Raw genomic sequence first — 24,713 nt, forward strand, 5'->3', positions numbered from 1 at the left:
CAAGTTTGATACATGCCATTTATATATTGTGTCATTTCTCACAGTAATAATTAAAAAAATACAAATAATAAAAAATATTTTTTAACTTATGCTTAATGAATGTGATGTATTTAATTGTAATTATCATAGACAATGCAATCATTTGGAGGCCATCTATCTCTAATTATGTCTATGTGTACAACAACTGAACCAGTAGGAGAGAGTAACGATAAATACTTAAATACCATTTTGTGGTACTGTACTTATACTTTGTATTTCTATTTTTTGCGAATTCATACTTATATGTCACTACATTTCAGAGAGAAATTGTATAGCTTACTACAACTATTTCACAGATACAGCAACTAGTTACTTTGCAGATTTAGATTTTACACATAAAACATGCATCATATTTCATTAACAGATGTTAATGAAATATGATGCATTGTTATAGATTAAACAAGCTAAGAGTATAAAGAGCCAGTCAATGTTCTCCCTCGCAACCAGAAACCACATTAAAAGTGTTGCTGAAACAGTAATAACAATCCAATAATAAAAAATTCTGCTTTTTTTGTTGTTGGTGATACTATTTCTTTACTTTTATTTTGGGAAAATGTTGAATAGATAACTTGTGTTACAGTGTCATATTTATATTTAGCAAATGAATACTTTGAATACCACTGAAACAACACAGTACCTTTTGTCACACAGCAGCATGCCTCCATCCAGCTGTGTAATGTGGACGAGTTTGAACTGGGACTAAGTGAGCTGTTCCCCAGCATTAAGGATGCTCCCAGTTTGGAGGTAACCAGTGCTTTGCAGGTTTGTGTGTGTGTATCCATGCATGTTTGCCTTTGTATGTGTACACCACTATAACATGCCCAGTAAATACCCGTCATTTCTAATTAACTCTCATAACAACAATATTACTCAACAAGCCAGGCCTAAATGGAAAGGTGTTGAAAGCTACAACTGCTGCATTATCATTTTCTGTTTTTATTACACATGGAAAAAACGAATTGACCAAATGTGGTGACATAATTAATGGCCAGTATTTCAGTTTTCCTCAGAAAATATAAAATAAATACCTAATAATACCCAGTAAAATGTGGCTTTGACTTGACCCATAGCAAGAAAAAACTGCATTCTGCCAGCCCTAATTACAGACGAATGTCAAAGTATGAGAAATGCAGGATCTGTGTTTCAAAAGTCAAGAGTATCTTTCTTCAACTTTGTGCTTTTCTGTATCTCTCAGCAGTGTGTGCTGGGCCGACATCAAAGGGAGAGTCCAGGGGTGAAAGCCAAGCTCCAGCAAGCTTCCTGGTCCTTACTTCAGGGGATAGCTCGCCTCTTGGAACTGGGTGAAGAATGCATAACAGAAGGGCAGATGAGCCGTGTTCACAACTGCAGCCAACTTCAAGCCGTTCTCTGCAGACACAAGGTATCTCACTGCGCTTCCAGCAAGTTCTTCAACAAGCAAGCAAAGGCTTCATTTAAATCATGCACCTTCCCAAGAGTGTGTAGAAGCCTCTTGATGGTTTTCCAGTACTAAAACGACTAATGATTAGACTTCACACAACAATATTCAGACCTCAGTCTCAGAAAGTGTCTGTTTTTACGGCCCTGTCTTTATTTCTATCAGGCCTACTGTGCAATTATTTCACTTCACTTGTGTCATAACTCTTTCTTGGTGATCCAGAAGCTCCTGCGGGTCCTCGGGTCTCAGTTGGCTTTTGTGCAGCATCTGTTCCAACGTGAGCCAAAAGCACTCGAGTGTCAAGAGGACGAGCGGGTACAGCTGGGAGTCAGAGCCAAAGCTTTGCAGCAACAGGCTCTGGAACAGGAAGTGGCTTCACAAAGGAGGATCCAGGTTTGTAGTTCACATTTGCTGAGGGCCATATGAATTCATACATACAAAAATGGGAATCTTTTTTTTCAAAGAATTGTTGAAACTCTTGTATTTGGTATTTGTGCTCACAAATCAAATGTCAAATTGAATATGTGGGTTTATGGCTGGACCTGCTTTAGGAGTGGAGCCGCTGGGAGGATCATTTTGGTCGACTTGTCGGGCTGTTGGATGATTTTGAAGCCTTCATCAGCAGCGGGGAATCAGAGGGAGACAACGAGAGGTTAGCGCAGCACCGACAAGCTGCCTGCCAGGTAAACCCCGTCACACAAACACGTCTCAGACTTCTCTTACTGATTTCCAAATCCTCAATGCCTCAAACAGCCTCTAGACAACAGGAACTACTGTATATATGGTTAATGTATGGAGCTGGGTGAGGGCAAGAGAGGAAACTTTTTTCCAGCTGAAAGAAAACGATAGTTATACTTTTTTTTAAAGTCAACATGTTGTTTTGGGGACTTCTGTGTGTATCTCCTTCAGCTATGATGAGCTCATTTTGAATATTTGTGGGAGAAGAGTTTCTGTACTTTATTTGATGTTTGAAGGTTAACTCAGATACCGCCCCGAAAAAATATTGAACTCAGCTCCAACAAAGTCATTAGCCAGTTATCCACTTGAATAAAAAGAACCAAACATCAAATACCCACATGGCCAATAACCAGTTTTAGGATTTCTTTCTGCAAAGAATGAAAATGATAATTGGGTCTATACTACCTCAGACATACGTAGAGAGACAAAAAGAGCTGAATCAATGATATTGTGGCATGGGTCATAGTTTAGCTTTGTTTCTTCTTCTTTGTTCATGTTTCTTATTCCCTCTGTCTTCTTTTCTCCTTTTTCTGTCAACCTCTGCTGTCTTTATGTCATTTTACATTTCACAAACTCGTGCTCTCCAGCACCATTTTCTCCACACCAGTGGACCCGTGCTGTTTCTTCAAACGTTACCGTGGTGTTGGCTTGTCAAGAGGATCTGACTGAGCTTGATGTAAACTCAACATAAGCACTGCTGGTTCTCCCTTTCACTCAGCAAACACTGGTCCAGCTGGATGTCAGCAGAGCTGCTTTAGGACTGCTCCTGGATCAGGGGAAGGTGCTGCACACGGATCCAGAGTTAGCTGCCAGAGTTGGTGACGCAGGAGGCGCTCTGGAGCTGCGATGGCTCAGCGCCTACAGACGGACAGAGCAGGAGAGTCGACGCTGCAGAGACATCCAGGACAGCCAGGACAGGTGGGACAGTCTCAAACATAGCACCTTCCAATTTATGCTACAAGATCAAAAAGGCTGATTATTGGCATCTTTACAGTGAGGGGCTTTATTATCCAAGCAGTCTGAGCCGTTTGACAAATTGTATTGTAAAACCACGTCAGTTAGTTTATTCATAAATGCTGAGTAAAATATGGTTTTGTTTAGGGTTTGCAATGTGAGTCTTGTATTGATTTGTACATCTTTATACAAGTCTAGTATGTATGACCTTGAAACCTTATGTGATGTGTATACATTGAGGTCCAGACAGAAATTGAATCTAAATAATCTAGGTGGATTGACTGGTTTTCCATTTTTTATTTCTCTTTAGAGAATGGTGGAGGCTGCAGTGGAGTATATTATTGTTAGGAATTTCTTTGTCAAATTATGTCGCAGTGAAGTCCATTAAAAAAGAGCAAGCTTGAACTCAAATCCATCAGAGTGTGAAACCTCAAAAGATATGTGAAACTATCTACAGGCTCAATACAGTTTATTGAGAACTACATAAGGTTTTTATAATGTTGATATTATCTTGGATTTAGTCAAAGAATTTGAGTGGGACACAGACTTGAACCTGAACTTGAAAAGTGTCTACGTTCTTGTTAACCAGTATTGGACCCGTGCCCAAGTCCTTAACTCACTCTTTGTTAAGGAGCAGTCACTGGATGAGCTTTTGGTTTTTCTCACCCTCCCCACAGATTCCAGACTGACTTTTCCTCAGTCAGGGAATGGCTGGTTGGTGCCAACAAACACCAGAAGAGTTGGTCAAACCTGGCCGACACTTCGGATCTGAACCAGGAGTGCATTTGCAACACTCTGATTAAGCTGCTGGTATGGCTGTTTTGTCTACTCATCACGTTTCTAAAGAATAGACAGAGAACAGTTATTGGGAAAATAACACACACCTTTAAGGTTGTTTCTATAGTATGGAGCCCCAGGTTGTTATATTAATGCTAAAAGCAGAGGGAATATAAACTGTCATCTTCTAAATGACAACAACACAAATAAATCCACTTCAGGATGCACAGGATGATAAACTCAGCCAACAGATTGAAATGCATAATTCACACATGATAGACTTTTTTTGTGTGTTGTGTTCTCATCCCCCAGGACTTCTCCGTGGAGATTGAAGCCATGTCAGTCCAGAGGGCGTCTGCATCCAGGGAAGCCACTAAGCTGCTCCACCTGAGGGATGCTGATTGTCCTGGGCTGAGAGCTCGGCTCGCCCAGCTGGAGGGCAGCTGGACCCAGCTGACCTCTGACCTGTCCACAGTACAAGACCGCCTGCAACAGGTACAAATTATACAAAGAGTTGTCACCTGTGCTGGAGAAAAAGGAGGTTTCAAATATAAGGTAGTTGCACCATAACTGAAAGGTGAATAGTGATACTGTGGTATGTTTGTGGTATATGTATATACTACCTTAAATAAATGATGCAATGGTCAGGGTGACCTCCAGCCTTTATTGCATGAAATGTTCTATGCACTTTAAATATTTCTATCTCCATTAAAGTATACTGGTCTAGATTCTATGGGCGTGCTGTTGGTTTTCAAAAATAATTAGGCATTGAGAAATCCCCTCCAGTGAAGGGGAGTGTAAACCCTGTTGAAATAATTTTTGGGATGTTCAAGGACCGGGAGTTTGGGAGGACTTAGTGAGGATAAATGTAAAAAATGTCCTTCACCTCCTCGCTATTTATCACCAGAAAGAAACCAGATAATTCAGCATTATAATAAATCTTCTACCAGTCCTTTGATGTCTTACATGTTCGGCAATAGGCACAAGAGACAGACACACATGATTGAAATGAAACTGTTTTTTATTGTTAGCGTGAAGTTAAGATCTCTTTCTTCTTTGTCTGGTGTCCACTAGCGGCTGCTGGCGGCGTGGCCACCGGTGAAGCTGCTGCCTGACCTGGAGGACTGGCTGAAGAAGCTTGAGGCTCGGCTGAAACAGGAGAAAGAAACATTCCTCAAGGTCAAAGATGCTGCTCAGATCACTGAACTTCTGCAACGCTACCAGGTACTCACACCTCCGGTGTCCACTTTGACTTTTTTTTGTGCATTTTCAATTTCAATTCTTATTCTTATTATATATTTTTTTAAATAGCAACCTCTTCTGGTTTTATTTATATGCATATTTGTATTGATTTCTTTCTATGTACTGTGCTTTCTCAGGAGCTAAAGACAGGCATGGTCAATGGGCTGCTCCTTCTGGACTTCCTGTGTCAGTCTGGGCCTCAGGCGCGGGGACTGGACCTGCGAGCTCTCCACTCAGAACGTACAATGTTTGCAGAGGAACTCGGAGCCCTCAGACGACAGTGGCTGCATCTTCAGGGAGCGCTGGAGAGCCAGGTCTGTTCTTCAGCGAATGATTTACATTAAAACACGTCGACCTCTAGAATCTGAAATTGAATGATGCAACTGTGACCTTTGCGTTTATTTTCTGGTCTAATAATATTTGTATTATTAATATTATTTTATGTGGAATGCATGTGTGAAATGTAGTGAGAGTGCAAAAAGCAGTTCAGTTGGGGGGCTCAGATCTGGGTGCACGTTTCCATACAACCAAATTAAATAAATACAAAGTTGGGTTTCTTGTCATTGAAAGCTCAACTAGTTTCTATCAGCACAAATAGTTGCTAAAGGGCTAAATTAAATACTGAAACTCATCAGTCAAACAAAAGACATGCCAACATCAATGGAAAAAGATTGTATTTTTTTAATTTCGGACTTTGATTCCTACACATGAATCAACCATCGTTTGGCTTTGTCCTCTCAGACTCGTGAAGCCGAACAGATGCATCACACATGTGCAGACCGAGAGAGGCGTTTACAGCGTCTTCACAGCTGGATAGAACGGCAGAAAGAGCAGTTGAATCGATGGAAACAGCCCGCCGGTCAAACTCTGGCTCGTGAGGCTCTTCTGGAGTTGGAGGTACCGTAACGAGATGGAGACAGGTGTATATTTGATGTGTCTCTCCTGCTGCTGTCCTCTGATCTTGAGACTGCTCCTGTTTTTCTTTTAGGCTGTTGTGAGCAGAGTGAAGGAGGTGTCTGCAGCTTTGCAGGAGTTGACAGCCATAAGAGTGCATGTTGAAAAGGAAGAGGATCACCCTTGTGATGTCTCTTTCTCTGGCCGGACAGAGAGTGTGTGTCATGCTTGCGAGGATCTTAGTAAACAGGTACAAATATAAATATATCCGTTATGGCAATCAGAAAAAGAAACATTTGTGACAACACATTTAGGATCCCTTTTAAAGGACTCAAATGGCGTATATATGAAATGTGCAAGGGTAATAATAATCTACAGTGTTTTAATGTCTTTTTTTCATTGTTGGTTTTCCAGCCTGCAATGTAAGTGTGTTTTAATGGTGCTTTCAGTTTAACTATATTATCGAGCAGTAAGTGTCCACTTGTATCTGTAAATTGAGGAAGAGAGAACTTGAAGCAGCTGAATTAATTAATCATTTACTTAAGTAAATCTAATTTATTTGTGTTTATGTTTTACAGCTTAATTGGTAAAAATGTACATGAAATTGAAGACAAAAAGTATTATGCTACCAGATTTCATAGGAGTAACTGTAAGTGTCGGATAAGTACTGCTAACATCAGAAAATATGCAATAATCTCATCTGAAATATTCCCAAAACACCCTTCAGAAAATTATACAATGTAAAGATCTCTAAACCAAAAAGGCTAACTCTAACAAACTCCTAACCTACTCTTCTTAATCAAGTGGAGTCCTCAAACTTTTGATAATGCAAGTTGGTTATGAATGAATAAGTGAAGAACCAAAGCCAATGCTCTACCAGCTACATGGAGGATTTGTTGCCAATATTCTTATGTGTTTTATATTAAAGCAGCATAACAAATCAAGTGAGGAATTTCTTTAAAACACAGAACCTAGTTCTCAAAAATATGATGTAAATCCTCCCAAGTTTCAGTGATGCCGCATCATCCTGTCTTCCTTTGTGGTCATTTACAGATGGAAGCTGTGCGTCCAGCTCTTCAACAGACCGTGGAGGAGTGGAGTTGTTTTGAGAGCGATCTGAGGGAGGTATCTCTGCTCACCACCAGGGTGCGCTGTGCTCTTCAGCATCAGCCTCTGTTCTCACTGAAGCAGGCAGAAGGACACGTGGACCTCCTTGAGGTGAGCACATGTCCTGACAATTATATCACACAAATACTTTAGAGAGGCAAGTAAAAAGAACATGTTTGTATTAGTCTGACGCAGCCAGCTGTAACTAACGGAAGTTTAAAGCCCTTCCATTTAGTTGAGACAGATTTAGTAAAGGTGTGGGCGTTCATGGGCGTCAAGACCCCAGTCATCATACTTAATAAATGCACCTCTGAAGTGAAAATATAAAAGGTGAATTATGTGCACAGCAACTCCAGGAGAAGGCCAGAAAAGGAGAACATATTTGGGCGTCTGTGGACAAATCCTATCAGAGTCTTGTGAAGACTCTTCACCGTGGAACAGCAGAGGCGCTGGATGATCACATGAGTGGGGAGCGAAAACGGTCAGTGGCTGGAAATTACAGAAACACAAATCAGTGGATCAAAGTTAAAGAAGAAAAAAGAAAATCTGAAAGTCTCTGTCTGGTAAAAAATATGCATCTCCAAACTGATTTGGTTTGAAGATTTTAATTTCTTTTCACTCTGTAGCACACACAATCCCAACAAGTATTCACAGTGAACATTCTCAAAGCTCACTCTCATTAGAGTATTAATGTCTTGTGTTCAGGTGGAAGGACGCGGTGCAGGAGTTAAAGAGTGAGCACATGAGGACCGGAGAGACAGTTTCTCTCTGGCAGGAATACACTCACCTGTCTGATCGATGCTCCCTTTACCTGCAAACACTGGGGTGTCAGTGGGAGGAGCTGTCCAGGTCTTCACCTCAGCAGGAAACACAGGCCGTGCTTCACTCAGTGGAGGTGAGATACGTAGAGATATGGCCCCGCTGGCCTTTCGGAGAATAATGCAACAAACAGCGTGTTGAGCATTGACGTCTTTGTGCGTGCTCGTATCTGTGGAGGCTTATTAAACTTCTTGTTTTTCAAAAAAATAAATGTTAACTGACTCATCCTGTACTCTATGACTTTAATTCAAAGTGTTTCTCTGGTCTCCTGTTATATTCTTGGAAACTGGAAAGACACAGACAGCATGCACTTAGAAATATTAGCGAGGGCAGGCTCTGTGTTGGTTCACCTAATCTCCTGTATTTGTACCTGCGCAGTTCAGATGCTGCATTATTGCAAAAAAAACAAGGATGCCATTTTTTCCCATTTCCACCCCACTCCAAAAGTACACTAATTGGTGTATTTTTTTTACCTTTTTTGGAAAATAAGATACAACGAGATACAAAAACAGCCATTATGTTATGATCTTAATAGTCATTGATAATAGTAGATCTTAGTTAATGGACATTGATGAAAATAGTTGGATAGTTGAAGGAAAGCATGAAATACAAAGTAATTAAATCCAATTAAAGGTCACAGTAAAAACAGTATACAAACGGATTAGAAACAGCTCGTGTCTTCTCATTGCTCCATCTAACTGTTTTGGTTTTTTTTCACACCAGAAGTTGCAGAATTCTGCAGAGGATTTGCAAAGCGGTGTGGGAGATGTGCTTCTGGCTTGCAAGCCTCTCATTGAACGGCTAGAACCACTGGCCACAACTTTAATCCAATCAGAGACCAGGCAACTGTCACGTGAAGTCCTGCTGCTGAACAAGGCGATGTCAGGAACAAAGAGAAGTCTTCAGGTGAGGGAATATGTGGAAGTATCACCTTCATCTTACCACAATAGTAGAACTATTGGTTTTGACTGTGCCGTGTACGTCACACTCTAATGAACAGAGATTTCATGGATTGGAGGTCCATTCATACATTGTCATATTCATGTAACTTTATAAATGCTGTTCATTCTGTACACATGACATCTATTGCTTCTGTCCATCCGGGGAGAGGGATCCTCCTCTGTTGCTCTCCTGAAGGTTTCTTCCCTTTTTCCCCGTGAAAGGTTATTTTTAGGGAGTTTTTCCTGATCCGATGTGAGGTCCTGGGACAGGGATGTCGTATGTGTACAGATTGTAAAGCCCTCTGAGGCAAATTTGTAATTTGTGATATTGGGCTATACAAAATAAACTGAATTGAATTGAATAGAACAGTTTCCTTGACATTTAATGTGAGAATGTTGCTTAATGTTCAAATTTCACAAATCCAGATTGGTATTATCATCATCATCCCATTTCTTTGTGCAGGAAGATTTGGAGCAACAAGAACTATTTCATACTGAACTGGAGGCCCTTGAAAAGCAGACACAGAGCACGCAACATCAACTTTTTAACAGGTTCAATGACGCAGACTCAATGAAGGTTAGTCAGAAACTTTTTTTACTCATACTTTATATTTAATAATTATATACTTAATACTTTCTAAAGGAGATGCTTTTAAACGGAGAAGGAGAGTTCAAGGATGGGAGAACTGCAATATGCATAATACCTCAGACAGATGAACTACCATCTTTAGAGTCAGCATGACTTACACTTCCCAAGGATATTGGTATACAGCTTTCAAGTCTCGAGCAACATGAGACATTTAAATGCAACTCAAACTTTCATGAACTAAAAACACATTGTAAAAGGGTTAAAGTTATGGAACGATTACACAGACAACACCCAAACAAAAAAAAACTCTGTGGTAGCGACCTGTCAATCACAAGGTAGCCACGCCCTATATAATACCCTATTGGGGTATTGGGGTCTATTTTATTCTAAATGGGACCATAGTTTACGAAATTAACATCATGATGTATTGAAGAAGACTTGAAACTAGCGACTGTGACCATAAAGTTGTGTTTACTGAGGTAAAAAATCAATCGTACTTCTTTTTGCAACGAGTAGAGTCGCCCCCTGCTGGCCATTAGAAATAATGCAAGTTGAAGTTGCTTCAGCATTGGCTTCACTTTTCTGACTCGGTGCTGTTGTCTGAGTTCTCTATGAAGGGGGCCCACAGGGAATTGTAAATGTGCTATGTTTTTTGTTTGTATCCCTCTGTTGGGTAGCGGGATCTCTTGGAGCTCAGTGATCTGTTTCCGTCACTGGTTGACGTCCGGGAGATGAGTTGTCATGTGACCCTTAACAGCCATGAGACGGAGAGATTGCACATGCTCAGCAAGCAATGGGTTGAAAGCATGACTCGCACATCTGACATGAACAGGTGAGAGAGTTCAGTGAAAAAATGATGCACAAATAAAAAGCCTTGAAGTCGGTAATTGGGTTTTGTATTTTCTCATTGTTGCTTTTCGAAGGTTCACAAAACAGTTCATTTAAATGTTTAATTCATTCATTCAGTTATTCTGGCAGATGAGATATATCACATTGTCTTCTGTTTTACAAGATGTGCAAGTCTGTGATGACTTGGTTCATATTTCTGATGGAATACAGTGGAATTGTCCATTTTGAAAGTAGCTTGCGGCTGAAGTCTAACTGTCCTTGTATCTTCTTCCAGAGAGCTGCAGGCTGAGCGTCAGCGTTCCCAGACCTTCCCGGAGAAGTGTAAGTGCCTGACATCTATCCAGAAGACGCTGGAGGAGGATTCGACGTCTCAAAAGACTCAAAGTTTCTCCGGCCTCCGAGACATGCTGACTGTCCATAAGGTCTTCGCCATACTTCATCAGTCACACTTTTCAGATTCTTTTCAGGACTAACATTATTCAAGTTGCACACAGTAATGACAAATACATTTCAATTGAATTGACTTTTAAAGCAAAGTGAAGCCGTCATCTACTCTAACTTCTTATGAAAAAACTAGTTCTTCCCTGCCCCACATCTGGAGATTAGTCTGAATTCTAGATAAACACTCATTAGCATTCTGCAGATAACATGCACGTTGACAAAGACGAATATTTAGTAATTATTGTTTGAGATAGCTGAATTAATGAGAAATCATCAGCACAAAGGCATATTTTGCATCCAGTCTTAATGGGTTAATGCATCACTGTGATCAAGACAGAACATTTTTTTAAATAGTGGATGAAATTTTTAAGCAAAATGAGTCTTACTTACCCTCCAAATTGTGTAATATCTGTCTATCTCACTCCCACAGAGGCTTGAGACTGAAATCCTGATTGGACATCAGCTTGTGCAGGGTCTTCTCTGTCATGCAGTCGAGTCCATGGAAACCGAGACGGGACAGAAAAGGTAAGTGATGGAAAAACATGTTAATTATAATAATTCAGAGTTATTACATATTTGAATAAGTGCACTGTGAAGAAGCTGTACTTTAATGTGAATTGTGACTTCTTCCTAGCACACATGGTCACACTATAGGTATGAAGTTAGGGTGGAAAGACAGACTTTACTTGTATTGATTAATAAAAAAACGTTTTACTTGATCAATTCATTGAAAGTGTTCAGACTGAAGCACCAGTATTTCAAAAGTATTCAGGTCTGTCAAATGTTGATATGTTGTCTTGTAAACTCCACAAATCCTGTCATCTAATAATTAGATTTGAGGTTTTCCGGTTGGATTCCTTACTTCACAGAATCACACACATTTTTGCCGCTGACGCATAACAAAATGCAGTGTGTGCAGGTGTTTTCTGTCCTGGAACATTTAGAGGTCTCCTTCACCAAAGCGTCTCTAAATCATTTCTTTGGAAAGCTCTTACTTCTTTTTTCTTCTTCTTTTTAACGAGTTAAAGGAAAGTTTTTTCTCTTGCCCCTGCTGGGATTGCTACTTTAGGAGGTCTGTCCTAAAATCCTGACGATTTAGTGTTGATTCAGCAAGTGCCCGTGAAGGGACTATGACAGACCCATTTGTACCCTTTCTTCTTCCATTGTTATGTGTTGATTTATTTTTTACAAGGGAAAAAAGTGTTTGTTTTTCTCCAAAATATAACTAAGTGGAACCTCTTCTCCTTCACAGATCTGAGCTCATGGCACAAGTGACCCGCGTGAGGAAGAGCTGGTTCAACTCGTTGGCTTTGGCTGGCCAGCGCAGGTACTCGATGAAAGAACAACTGGGCCAGTGGAGCGTCTTCCGCCGTGGCACGAAAGTTTTGTGGAGGCTGTTGAGGGAAGTTGACCCTTTGCTGCCCCCTGCTGGACCTGCTCTGTGTACTCTGCATCAGCGACGAAGCTGCGCGGATGATTACCAGGTTAGTATGTTTGGATGCCACTGAGAATGTACAGTCGGCTTCTTACATTGATGAACAAAAGTCTTATTTCATAGTCAAGTAAAACTGTGCCAAATGTAATATTTAAATGTGTTTAAAGTGTGTAAAAAAACAACTGTATCTCCCCTTCATTCCCTTCCGAAGTGCGTTAAAGACGCAATGGGTCTGCACTCCGCCGTGTACACCCAGACGCTGGGGGCCGGCAGACATTTATGTGAAACCATGGCTGGGTCGGAGTGTCAGAGCCAACTGCAGTCAGAGCTTCAGGCCATACAGGAGGCCTGGGAACGAACCACCTCCCTGCTGGAGAGGAGAGGAGCCCTGGTCAGCACAGCTGTTCAGGTAACTGACATATCTCCATGAAATACCAACACTCTTATCGACTATTTTCAAAACTACAGCAATGATAATGAAAGTGAAAAATAATGTGTGTATCCGCCCCGGGAATTGGATCCGCTCCTAAATATTAGGAGCTATGTGTGCAGAGGGCCAACATAGCCAGTAGTCAGTGAAAAAGTGTCAGTGTAAACAGTGAGTAAGTAAGTTGGGGTCTGTGCAAAAGGCTAACATAGCCAGTAAACATTGTTCCTAGTCAACTGAGGTTTTCTAGTGAATTGTAATTGTAATCCTTCTGACAAACAAACTGAAACGGAAACAGAGATAAACATGGTATAGGGTATAGTCCTACTGATATATATATATATATATATATATATATATATATATATATATATATATATATATATATATATATATATATATATATTTCTATGAATTAAATTAAGGAACAACAGGATACAAATCCACTGCACTGTTTGATCTGCAAGTTTAAACTACAGCCAAGGGACCTCATTGATTTCTTAAACTGTTTATGGCGTCAACTTCACCTTCTTAGTTAGCTTCCTGCCTGATGCCAAAACAAATATTCAGAAATAGTACTTTAATACTGCAGAATTCATTGAAACGTGCTGATATCGAGCAGCTTTGGACTCACAAAATCCAAGTGAAGAGCATGCATTACAGTATTAACAAAGTAGGAGGAGTCAGCTTTACATGACACATATCCAGGACCTGATCCTACCCCAACACACACACGCACACACACACACACACACACACACACACACACAATCTGGTGTTTTGCCCTGGCACAGACCTCTAGCCAAGAGAGATCAAAGAGAAGCTCAAATATATCTATGATCCACATCCAGAGATGTCTGTCCCTTTCATTCCATCACTGTACAGAGCAGGACTCCTACATTATACATACATATACATATATAGACATACTTAGTATAGAAATAAAGTAAAATGAGCAAAGCAGTGAGGCAGAAATGTTGTGTAAATTCAGATTGGTTGATACTTAAATTTACATTGATAATTATTACAATTAAACCCTTTTTGACTGCGAGCACCAGCTGGTCACTGTTGTCTGAATTACAGAAGTGCTGCCTAGATTCATGAGCCGTGTGAAATACAGTATCGAAATGTTTTGGTAGCCAGGCCCAGCAAGGTCAGGGAAAGTTGTGTTAACCTCTTTAGTCTAGACAGGATCCTCCCGGGAAAAAAGGGAAATCCAAGTGAGCAACATGTCAAAGATCACACAGAGAGCAGCAATAATGCTGAGACAATAAAGATAAAGGTGAGTCGGACCTGAAGGGTGCTCTTGTCTTTCGTTCTATTAAAATGTTGGATTCATTGGGTTTATACCTGGACTTCAGGTACTACAACTTTTAGTTTAAGCAGTGCTTTCAGAATTTGACATTGAGTATTCTTTTCAGCATATGAAAGGTTTATTTGTCGAAACAGAATTAAGAACAGCTGGCATTGTATATTTCTGTTTTACAAACGCAATTTTAGAAGCATAACTAACTAAAAGCAGGTGATTGGTGTTTCTCAATACATAGTTCCCCAAAATACACTGCAGCCCAGGCCTTTGTGGTTAAACATTACAGGTTACTGATCATAACGTGTCAGATATTAGTTGGACTAACTCCTCCCTTTGCTGCTGTTTATGAAGAAGTGGTCTCAGGGTCAGGACGCGGTAACCGGGATCACGTCTGAACTGGATGAGCTGAACACTTTGCTGAAACAGCCGCAGGACTCCGTTCAGGTAAACAGTTTGTCTGTGTGCAACCGTGACTGTATTCTACCGGAATAGTAATGAAATTATTCACAGCCCTTTATTTCTGCCATCACATACTCCTATTAGAAGGAAGTTGTTCCACACCCATTTATAATTTAAAAGAAATTCTGACCCTTATCGACCAGACCCTAAATATAGAACGTTGACACAGAAATTATCCATTTGTTCCTGGTACATACATTTGTTGAATAATAGTAGAGCACAAGCATTACCAAATAATATGAGAAATGTAATGAGAAATAATTACTTGATCTTTTCTGATTTTTACCAACTTTGCCTACTATTGAAACAAGGAAAGTAATTTAAAACAGTAATTTCAATTCATTCTAAGGACTCGACCTTTGGCTGTTAGGGACTCTTGGACTCGTGAGCTGAGTGTATATATAATCCTAGCTACGCCTCATTTAGCAGGACACCCAAGAGAAAGGGCCCCAAAAGCACACACATTGTCATGTATTGCCCAACATATTGTATCCATGTTGGAAATTGCAGGAAACCAGGCTCTGATATAATAACCGACTCGATGGACGGAAAATGCAAAAAATATAAAATTCAAATAATGTTTTTGTCCAAATGAAAATGAGCAATAATTTCAAAATGTGGATGATGTTAAAGCATACGTTGCCACTTAAGTTCCAATAAATCAACATCATGAATCTGTCAGCTGGTCTGCAAACTGGCCAAAGTAACTCCCACCCCTCAACTCCATCAGTAGCCACCCCCCATCCCACCAGAGCGCGTCTGAGGTTGACCCCCCTTTCTTTTATTTAATACCCCCGCTGCTTTCACTCCCCTCCCCCTTTCTATCCCCTCCCCCTGTCCCGTCCACAGCCCTTTAATCTGGACGGTCCGAGCGAGAAAGAGGTATAGAAGTGTGTCCGCGCAGTTTGTACGTGGCCGTCTGACTGTGTGAATGTGTGTGTTATGCAGGAGACAGACCTCCTCCTGCAGCGTGTGACTGGTGGATTTAGGGAATTGGCCACCATGAAGACGGACCTGTCCCAGTACGTGGCGGCCGGGGACTCGGCTCTGCTGGAGCAGCAGCTGGAGCAACTCCATGGTCAATGGGAAGAGCTGTGTATGAAGGTGAGAACTGAGGAAAAAGAGAAATCGATGGGAGAGAGGAGAGACCATGAAGTGAACCAGAGGAAGGGAGAGAGCTGGTGCAGGTGCAGAGGAAAGGAGTGGGGGAAAGAAGGAGGAACAAGTTGTTGTCCGTAGAGGGTTGGCGCTGACCACCAGCACAAAGCCTCTGGGGCTAAACACACACTCATACACACACACACAAACACACACGTGCACACAGACACACAGACACACACTCATTTGTTTGAGAAAAGACGTGTGCCGGTTCTTGGAGGGAAAATTACAACTTCTTGTCGTCTTGTTAACACTACTTGCAACTTGATCCCATACAGGTCGAAATAGTTGGTTTTCTGAACATTTGGACTGCAAAAGTGCAAAAACTCAATCTTTGTTTGGACTAGATGTGTGTTGTATGCGACTGTTCTGGATTTGGTGACCTCAAAGTCAAATGGAGCCTTTTCTGCTTGGATCAGCAAATAAACGTGGAGCTTTATGCAGTCTTCCCCAATTTCTTTTTTGAAAAAGTCACCTGACAGCTTTTGAGGTTGTAATTGGCTCCTTGCTCGGACGCACTGTGCTGACAGAGCACTCAACGCTCAAACAGAAACAGGCTGTAACTGCATCATTTGTGAAAGCAGCTCTACTGTATAGACATGAGTTCAAATTCCTACAGCTAAGTATTTTGGCTTTAACACAAACAAGCACTTGTTCTTGAGAAGCCAACGGTTGTGACATGCCTCGGTCCGTTATTAGGGCCCATGGGATCATTGCAGTCATGCTAATTGGGTCCCCACTCAGAGCTGGCTGCTTCCACCTGCTCCTGACTTGGCAGGAGTTATTGGGATTCACAGATGCAACCATGGCAGCCAGCGTGTTTTGAATCATTGTTGTACATACTTAAGCCATCGTAAAAAAATTGACATTTTAAAATGACTTGGCTGGTTATTTAAGGAGGCACAAACTAATTTCAGATGTTAGATTACATACAAGATGTTTCATCCCTATTCATTCCTTCGGGGGGGGGGGGGGGACTACAACCTTTTCCTCTGCATAGTTAACAGGTTGTAGGTGGGGGGAGCCCACAATGGGTCCGCTGAGCAGATGGCCTGGGCTAAAGGGATTCAGGGGGCGGGCTCTTTTGTTCCAGGGGAAGCCCAAAGTCCTCACGGGGTGACGGCAGCTCACAATGCTCCCTAAATTCTCCAGAGTCCAAAAGGCGCAGCAGTGTTAGTACATTAAAACCAAAGCCGGGCTCATTTAACTCAAATAAATGCCACGAGCAGTAAAACATAGCTGGTTCAAACATGCCTTGTGGGCTCGTTAAGCCCTTTAACCTCCAAAAGATCACCAGCCCCCTCCTCAGCTATGGAATGGGGTGTTCTCATTGCATTAAGCTGTCATTAGGAAAATGGACCTTCTTAATTTGATCAAACAGCCAGAGTGCCTCATGGATTTCAGTCGATTACTGATTCTGATAGAGATTACATGTCACTGGTATTAAAAGAAAACAATTAATATTCTGTTATTTTTGCTGTTTTCTATTCACATCAGTACCAGCATCTGTTATATTAAAGACTACTTATATTTAATACTTTACTTGGTTTTGTGTCCCTTTGCACCCAGCTCTAATCTACAAAATGTACTGTTGTGCAGACAGTTAAGATATGTTTGCGTGCAGTTGTTCCCAGCAAGTCTCTTTAGTAACTGAAACAATGTTTCCAGATTTATGGTTTGTTTAAATGCCATGAATCAAGTTTAGTGCGCCATAATACCTAGTTTGTCATCTGGTTACCCGCAACCGGCATGATAGTTGGATGAAAAGTTGCTCATGCAGATATAAAACCAATATCTATCTATCAATAGATTAACCTTTATTGATCTATTTCTAACTGCAGCTGGCACCACAGGTGTCCTGGCAGGACTCACATTGCTCTCCCCACCATAACTTGTGCCGAGTTGCTAACTGACACTTTATCTCACTCTTCCCAGGTATCCTTGCGCAGACAAGAAATTGCAGACCGCCTCAGTGCCTGGACCATCTTCAATGACAAGAACAAAGAGTTCTGTGATTGGCTGACTCAGATGGAGAACAAGGTGTGTCACAGCGGAGAGCTGAGCATCGAGGAAATGGTGGAGAAACTGAAAAAGGTACACGATGTTATGAATGTAATATCTATCTATCTAAACACATGGAAGAACTGGTGTACGGAGTTTACTGTACATTGCAGGTCATTTCATCGGTATGCTCCATGACATACATTATAACGGGTTTTATTCTGGATACTTCTTCATGAATAACTCACTCTGTGAGTCCAACAATCAACCCACTTGTGTAGGTTGAAATCCATACATGAGCAACATGAATTGTGCTGTTTATAACAGATGGTGGCCTGGAATGAGATGGCTGCACTTCCCTTTGTTCATACACAACCGTTGTCCTTTCAGTCTCTGAAAGCCTTTTGTACCTTCCTGTCTCATCAAGCATGTTCATTTACTCAACGAGTTAATAATTGGTTTGAAACGCTGCAGGATCGTTGGTTTTGAATGAACAGGACACTGAACAGGGAATGTGTATTATTGACACTTAGAAGCGTTCCTCTTTACTTTAAATTCAACTGAAATACATACTTTGGTGTTTTACTGTACATTTAAATGTTCTGTAATAGACAAGGTTATGTCATAACGAAGATGCTTACCTCTCATTATGTGGTGTCCTTTGCATAAAACATGCAGTTTACTAATGTTATGCTTCATGAGCATTTGGGCAACAATAATCTCTATTCCGGTTGAAATGTACATCCATAATATATAATCATGTATTGTACATGATAACACCACTGACAAAATCTCCATATGAAATCAGCCTACTGTAAAACGTAAGTAAATACAACAATCCAAAGAGTTTTTTTAGATGTAACCTGCACAGTCTACACACAGACATGATGTTTGTAAAGCAGCACAATGTGTTCCACAGGACTGCATGGAGGAAATCAACCTGTTCAGTGAGAATAAAAGCCACCTGAAGCAGCTGGGTGAGCAGCTGTTGTCAGCGAGTGACGAGGCCAAGCAGACAAAGGTGCACGGCTCGCTGCAGGAGGTCAACCAGCGGTGGCACAACCTCTTCCACCAGATCGAAGCCAGGTGAGAACATCCACATCTGTCCGGGGAGCTAAACGTAGGGATCTAGTGGCCCCCTTACATGTATGTTTGGGTATTTCTTATCAGAAAACTCAGAAGGAAAGCAGACAATATTAGACTTTTCGACGGCAATTACTAAAAGAGCTTTTAGATTAAAAATAATTGCGCGTGTGTGTGGATGTTCTTTCAGTACCACACTATTGTCGCCCCATTATTTGCCTGCACAGGCACCTTTCACAGCAAAGCCACTCTCCATTAAAAAGTAATATTATGGACGGAAAGGCTCTAATTGGGAGCCTGTAGTTAAACACTAGCTCCAATGCAGATCCATCCACCTGCTGTTATGTTAGTCGTCTCTGCAGCTGTCAGCAAACCATGGCTTCTAATGTACAGACTGTACGTTAAGCCCCTGTGATGGTAAACTGTTACTGCCCCCGACCCCCCTCCCTCCAGACAGATGGACAGTCCTGTGTAAGAGCTGGAGATACAAACCTGCACATACAAGCCACCCCCCCCCACCATCACAAAAAAAAAAACTGTGCTTAGGTCTCAGACAGTACCATATGTCCCCACTGACTCTCCCCCACACTTTTTGTCGTCTGTTAGAGCGGGATGAGATGAGGGAGGGAGGGGGGGTCAATACGGGAGGGGGGTCAGTCTGTCGGCATGCATTAATCGCTGACTCTCAAAGTGGGCTTGATGCGGCCAAGATGTTGATTTCTGTAATACTGAATTATAGACCTTTTTAAATGTCCTGGTATTGTCATGAACATTTGCTTTACAAATTGGGGGGGGGGAAATAAGAAGCTGGACATTTATTTCCAGAAAGGAAGAATGTCTTTTTGTACATTATATTTGACTATTTGCCTTTTAATTTGATGCAATGCAATAACCAAGTAGTCTAAGCCTCATTATCTATGTAAAAGTGAAATGATAGAATTGAATAACCGCTAAAGAAGCACAGTAAAGTGAAAAGAGTTAAGTCTGTGAGTAACTTTGAGTCCTCCACTTTGTTAACTCCAACCTAATATCCTCACTTATCCTCCAGCTCGTCTCTGCTCCGTTCATTCTCCTCTTGTCCCTTTTTCCTGTGCGAGGACCCCTGACCGGGTTTTGTGTCTTTGTTGGGCCTCGGCATGAAGCTGCTGGCCTTTGTTCGGCTGTCAGAGGTAGAGCGGGAGTGAAAGGGACGGAGACAATTTAGTTGACATGGATGGTTGTATCTGCAGAGGGGAAGAGTATTTTCAAGACACAATTTACAGTGACTCTATTATGTCTTCATTACACGGCCATAAACATAAAGCCACATTAACTACACACACAAACTTCCACTGGACATTATTCCTGAACTGTAACTAGGGCTTGAAATCAGTTGACATTTCCAACGCCAGAGCTTTGGTCCAAAAATATACAGATCTTTCGATTTCATTATAAGGACTCTTTATTTTTTTTATTTTGCAAAACATGCCAAATTTCGGTGCGTGATTGTTTAATGTTCTCTCGGTGCAAGCAGTTATATAAGAACTGTGTCTATGTAAAAACACTCACAGTTAACCATTAACATAACCTTTTCCAAGACCGTCTATGTTCATCATCGTAATTGTAATTTTAAATCTAAACTAGCTACTTGAAGAAGGAACGTATGTGTAGCCCAAATGTCCGACATCTGTTGGGACCCTGTCATGAGTTCTTCCGTCAGCCGCTGGCACTCACAAATGTTTTCAGTGCTTACTATTTTGGTGGAGAGCGTCTCCCTCCTGGACCTCGACAGGAAAGAAAGGATCAAATGGGGAAATTAAATCAAACTCCCAAATGGGGCACACTTCAGGCTTTTAAGCTTCCGGAGAGTGCTCTTATTGTCCCAGACGTTGCTATGACACCAGTGTGTGTGCGTGTGTGTGTGTGTGTGTGTATTAGTGGAGAGCTAAACTTTCCATCTGCCTTTTTCCTGTTTTCTGTGTTTCTATCTGTTGTTTTCGTTTTTATTTCATTAAATGTGTTCCTTTTTATACATACTTGTGAAGGTTATGTCCAAAAAACATTCATCTCTGTACCAGATTTAGCAAAAGGCTTTTTTGTTGTTCCTGCCTTTTATTTGCCCATGTGTGCAAAAGGATCCGTCCTGGGTCACGTTTCAGTTAATTTGATAATAATCCACACACATATGCAACCGTTGATGAGCCGTCCAAAAGGTCACAAGCCAAAAGGATTAGATGTACTTTTCATTGCGTGGACTAACCGACATCCAGCCGTCACGATTGCCTAAATATGCATTACTTCACTTGAAAAATGGAAGATGAAATTAATAAAGCTGTGTGTGTGTGTGTGTGTGTGTGTGTGTGTGTGTGTGTGTGTGTGTGTGTGTGTGTGTGTGTGTGTGTGTGTGTGTGTGTGTGTGTGTGTGTGTGTGCGTGTGCGTGTGTGTTTAGGGTGAAAAAGCTGAAGGAGACTCTGGTGGCGGTGCAGCAGCTGGATAAGAACATGAGTAATCTCCGCTCGTGGCTTTCACGCATCGAGTCCGAACTGTCCAGACCCATCACCTACAGCGTCTGTCACCACCAGGAGATCCAGAGGAGGCTGGCCGAGCAGCAGGTGCACAGAAACACACATGCTGTTATTATGTTATTATATATTATCTGTGGCTCAGTGGTGAGCAGGGTCGTCAGAGGGTAGGGGGTTCGAACCCCGGCTCCGCCCATGTCGATGTGTCCTTGGGTAAGACACTTAACCCCAAATTGCTCCCGTAGCTGTTCCTACTGTGTGTGAATGTTAATTAGTCCTGAAGGGCAGGTGGCACTTTGCATGGTAGCTCCTCCCATCAGTGTATGAAGACTAGAAAAGTCGGAAGACTAGAAAAGTACAGGTCCATTTACCAGCCAGTCCACCAGTGGTTTAAATGGACTGTTTTGTCTATGAACATTTCTGTTGTATCTTTTATTAGATTTTTTTTTCTATTTTGTTAGATTTTTGTTGTTGTGTCGTCTCTTTGTCTTTACAGTATTGTTAGTATTGTGACACTTTAATTCTATATTTCTTCTCACACTTAGTTTTTCTGCTTCACTGTCACTCCCGCTTACTCTTTGTGTCCCTTTTCATGATTAATAATTCATATCTCTCCTTTGTTTAATTTTGGGAGTGGGTGGTCTCATGCAGTGAGCTCCTGCCCTCCATGTCTGTTGACTGATGTGTTAACACTTGGCTTCACTGGTGTGGTCTGATGCCATGTGTGACCTCGTGTCCGTCCATGTGCCCGTGCAGGAGCTGCAGAGGGACATTGAGCAGCACACGCGCGGCGTTGTGTCCGTGCTCAGTCTGTGCGACGTCTTGCTGCGGGACGAAGATGCTGCTGGAGGCCCCGAGCCGGAGAGTGACTCCCTGCAGGAAACCAGCCACAGCCTGGACCGGCGTTGGAGGGCCATATGTGCCATGGCTCTAGACAGGAGGCTCAGGTAGGAACTAAAATACGCACACACACATACACACACACACACACACGTGCATACTGTATTGTGTACTGTGTGAGATGTATGTGATTGTCACAGCTCTGTTAAATCCGATTCATCTATAACCACATTCCAAATATTTGTCCACTTTGCAGTCAACAATCCCAGTCCATTCAGTTAATGTATAATCCAATTAAGAATTTAAAGTAAGATTTAAACATTTTGATGAGGAGCTTTTATTGAATACCTCAAATGTCCAAGGAAAGATCCACTGATTGGTTAGAAAAGGCTTCACCAGCGTCACAGAATAACTCCAGTACGACGTGTGCCTGTAGGATCGAGGAGACCTGGAGACTCTGGTGCAAGTTCCTCGACGACTACTCGCGGTTTGAGGATTGGCTCAAGATGGCCGAGCGCACCGCTGCCAATCCCAACTCTGCAGACGTCCTCTATACCGTCGCCAAGGAGGAGCTCAAGAAGTTCGAGGTCAGTTGTGACGTCGGCAAACAGAACAGACTTGAAGTGTATACGTTTGTTTTCTCGAAGTGAAATATGTTCATTGTTTTGTATTAAATTGGATCCTTAAATGATTCATTTGTTTTTATAATTCACACCAAATAATTTCGGTCGACCAACAAATGTTTTAATCCACTAGTCATTTCAGCTGTTTATGACACGGTGTGGTAAGTCACAACTAAAAGAAAACATGTAATAAATGACAACAAAGACTTATAATATTTGGCGTGTTACTCTATAACTGGTTCATTCCATCTTGCCCTGCTCTTTTTAGGGTTTCCAAAGGCAGGTTCATGAGCGGCTGACCCAGCTGGAACTAGTCAATAACCAGTACCGCCGCCTGGCCAGGGAGAACCGCACTGACCGAGCCAGCCAGCTCAAAGCCATGGTCCACGAAGGCAACCGCCGCTGGGACAACCTGCACCGCAGAGCGACTGCCATCCTCCGCAGACTCAAGGTACACGGCCCAGGACAGAGGGCACGAAAGGCGCTGACCATGACCCGGAGCAGCCGCAATTTATGTTCTTTCCCTTTCCCCTTATTCCATGTCATCACTCTACTGTTTGCTATGAATTAAAGTCATACAATTGTTAATCATGTATACATATGTAACTGTTTTTACTCTCTCCCCTGTTCATCTACGTGTTTACCTTTCTCTCAGTACTTCACCAGCCAGAGGGAGGAATTTGAAGGCACCAGGGAAAGCATGCTGGTGTGGCTGACCGAGCTGGACCTGCAGCTCACCAACGTGGAACACTTTTCAGAGAGCGACGTCCATCACAAGATCCAACAGCTCAATGTGAGTACACATGCAGACACTTGTTTATTATTTAAGGCACGAACTGAAGTCACGCTAAATTTGAGAAAAAAGGCTTCGCTCAGTTCATTGTTAGTTTCATTTGTCTGACTTTATATCCTTTATTTCTTTTCAAGAAAAAATTATCTTTTATGACCAAAAAGGAAAGGAAAAATGCCAGTTCTCTTGGCGCTTACATGTTGCATCCATTAGAATAAATGCATGTTAAGATGTTTAAGGCACTGGCTTCATTTTTTATTATTTTTTTGACCAGAGCCCTAAAACTCTTAGCAGTCCTTTTGATTTTCTGAAACTCCTCATGTTACTGACTCTGTCTCTGTTCCTCCAACCATCCTGCAGAGTTTCCAGAAGGAGATCACCCTGAACACAGAGCGCATTGACGGGCTGATCGTGTTTGGAGAGGGTCTAATCCAGAAGAGCTCACTGCAGGATGCAGCGCTGATAGAAGAGGAGCTGGAGGAGCTGCACTCCTACTGCCAGGAGGTGTTCAGCAGGCTGGTCCGCTTTCACCAGCGTCTCAGCCAGCCACCGGTGAGCTGGAACACACACACATGAGCTACATCCATTCTTCCAATTATAACTTGATTTATGCCTTTTTCTCTTCTTTTTTTTAAAAAACATCTCACTCTTTCTATTCTACTTTACTGATTTTTAGATTGTTGTTGGAAAATTCTAGATACATTTGTGATTCCTAGAAGGCTTTGAATTCCTCATCTCATAAAATACTAGAGAGCAAATGATCCCATGTGGCAAATCGCAGCTTATATGTTTCAAACATGGTGCTCAGACAGGCTGTTCAATCTTGAATTTAAGGGGCACAAACCAATACCTGTTATTTCTGCACCTTAGGCGATCAGAGAAGAACCGGAGCTCTCTGGTACTGCCTTTTCCTTGGCGTCGAGCTTGGAGCTGATTGGCCGACCTTGGCTTGGGCGGGGCCAAGGAAGCCTCCCGGCGACACCCACCCGCCTGCTGGCCTCCCCACTAGAGCACTCGGGGCGAGAGACACCGGTGAGCGTGGACTCCCTGCCATTGGAGTGGGACCACACCGGAGACGTGGGAGCGTCTTCGTCCCATGAGGATGATGAGCAGGAGGAAGAACATGAGGATGACAGAACTTACTTCAGTGCACTGTCAGGTAGACTTACTGTAAAACATATTGATTCCCTTGTTCACACACTTTAGGTGTCCTAGTTTTTATTGCTGTAAGTTCGTCTTATCCCTAATGTGACGTTTGAATGGTTGTTGCAAAAGAGAC

At 41.9% G+C, this 24,713-nt stretch overlaps 1 protein-coding gene across 1 annotated transcript in view; it reads left to right on the forward strand.

Moving 5' to 3' along the window:
• LOC117727444 (nesprin-1) overlaps positions 1 to 24,713 on the forward strand; it is a 77,909-nt gene that overhangs the window by 46,966 nt on the left and 6,230 nt on the right. Inside the window, exons 74-105 of the mRNA XM_034527765.1 lie at positions 691 to 801; positions 1,235 to 1,420; positions 1,679 to 1,849; positions 2,008 to 2,139; positions 2,913 to 3,112; positions 3,826 to 3,958; positions 4,238 to 4,420; positions 5,000 to 5,149; positions 5,305 to 5,481; positions 5,909 to 6,064; positions 6,156 to 6,311; positions 7,115 to 7,279; positions 7,516 to 7,649; positions 7,874 to 8,063; positions 8,711 to 8,893; positions 9,392 to 9,505; positions 10,195 to 10,349; positions 10,641 to 10,788; positions 11,238 to 11,332; positions 12,060 to 12,291; positions 12,454 to 12,651; positions 14,330 to 14,422; positions 15,386 to 15,541; positions 17,531 to 17,689; positions 18,516 to 18,682; positions 21,109 to 21,271; positions 21,938 to 22,128; positions 22,458 to 22,608; positions 22,913 to 23,095; positions 23,300 to 23,437; positions 23,795 to 23,986; positions 24,305 to 24,593. Coding sequence (XP_034383656.1) covers positions 691 to 801; positions 1,235 to 1,420; positions 1,679 to 1,849; positions 2,008 to 2,139; positions 2,913 to 3,112; positions 3,826 to 3,958; positions 4,238 to 4,420; positions 5,000 to 5,149; positions 5,305 to 5,481; positions 5,909 to 6,064; positions 6,156 to 6,311; positions 7,115 to 7,279; positions 7,516 to 7,649; positions 7,874 to 8,063; positions 8,711 to 8,893; positions 9,392 to 9,505; positions 10,195 to 10,349; positions 10,641 to 10,788; positions 11,238 to 11,332; positions 12,060 to 12,291; positions 12,454 to 12,651; positions 14,330 to 14,422; positions 15,386 to 15,541; positions 17,531 to 17,689; positions 18,516 to 18,682; positions 21,109 to 21,271; positions 21,938 to 22,128; positions 22,458 to 22,608; positions 22,913 to 23,095; positions 23,300 to 23,437; positions 23,795 to 23,986; positions 24,305 to 24,593 — 5,251 coding nt within the window. The remainder of the gene's footprint in view (positions 1 to 690; positions 802 to 1,234; positions 1,421 to 1,678; positions 1,850 to 2,007; positions 2,140 to 2,912; positions 3,113 to 3,825; positions 3,959 to 4,237; positions 4,421 to 4,999; positions 5,150 to 5,304; positions 5,482 to 5,908; positions 6,065 to 6,155; positions 6,312 to 7,114; positions 7,280 to 7,515; positions 7,650 to 7,873; positions 8,064 to 8,710; positions 8,894 to 9,391; positions 9,506 to 10,194; positions 10,350 to 10,640; positions 10,789 to 11,237; positions 11,333 to 12,059; positions 12,292 to 12,453; positions 12,652 to 14,329; positions 14,423 to 15,385; positions 15,542 to 17,530; positions 17,690 to 18,515; positions 18,683 to 21,108; positions 21,272 to 21,937; positions 22,129 to 22,457; positions 22,609 to 22,912; positions 23,096 to 23,299; positions 23,438 to 23,794; positions 23,987 to 24,304; positions 24,594 to 24,713) is intronic.

This window comes from Cyclopterus lumpus, chromosome 24 (assembly GCF_009769545.1).
Source record: "Cyclopterus lumpus isolate fCycLum1 chromosome 24, fCycLum1.pri, whole genome shotgun sequence".
Lineage (NCBI taxonomy): Eukaryota > Metazoa > Chordata > Actinopteri > Perciformes > Cyclopteridae > Cyclopterus > Cyclopterus lumpus.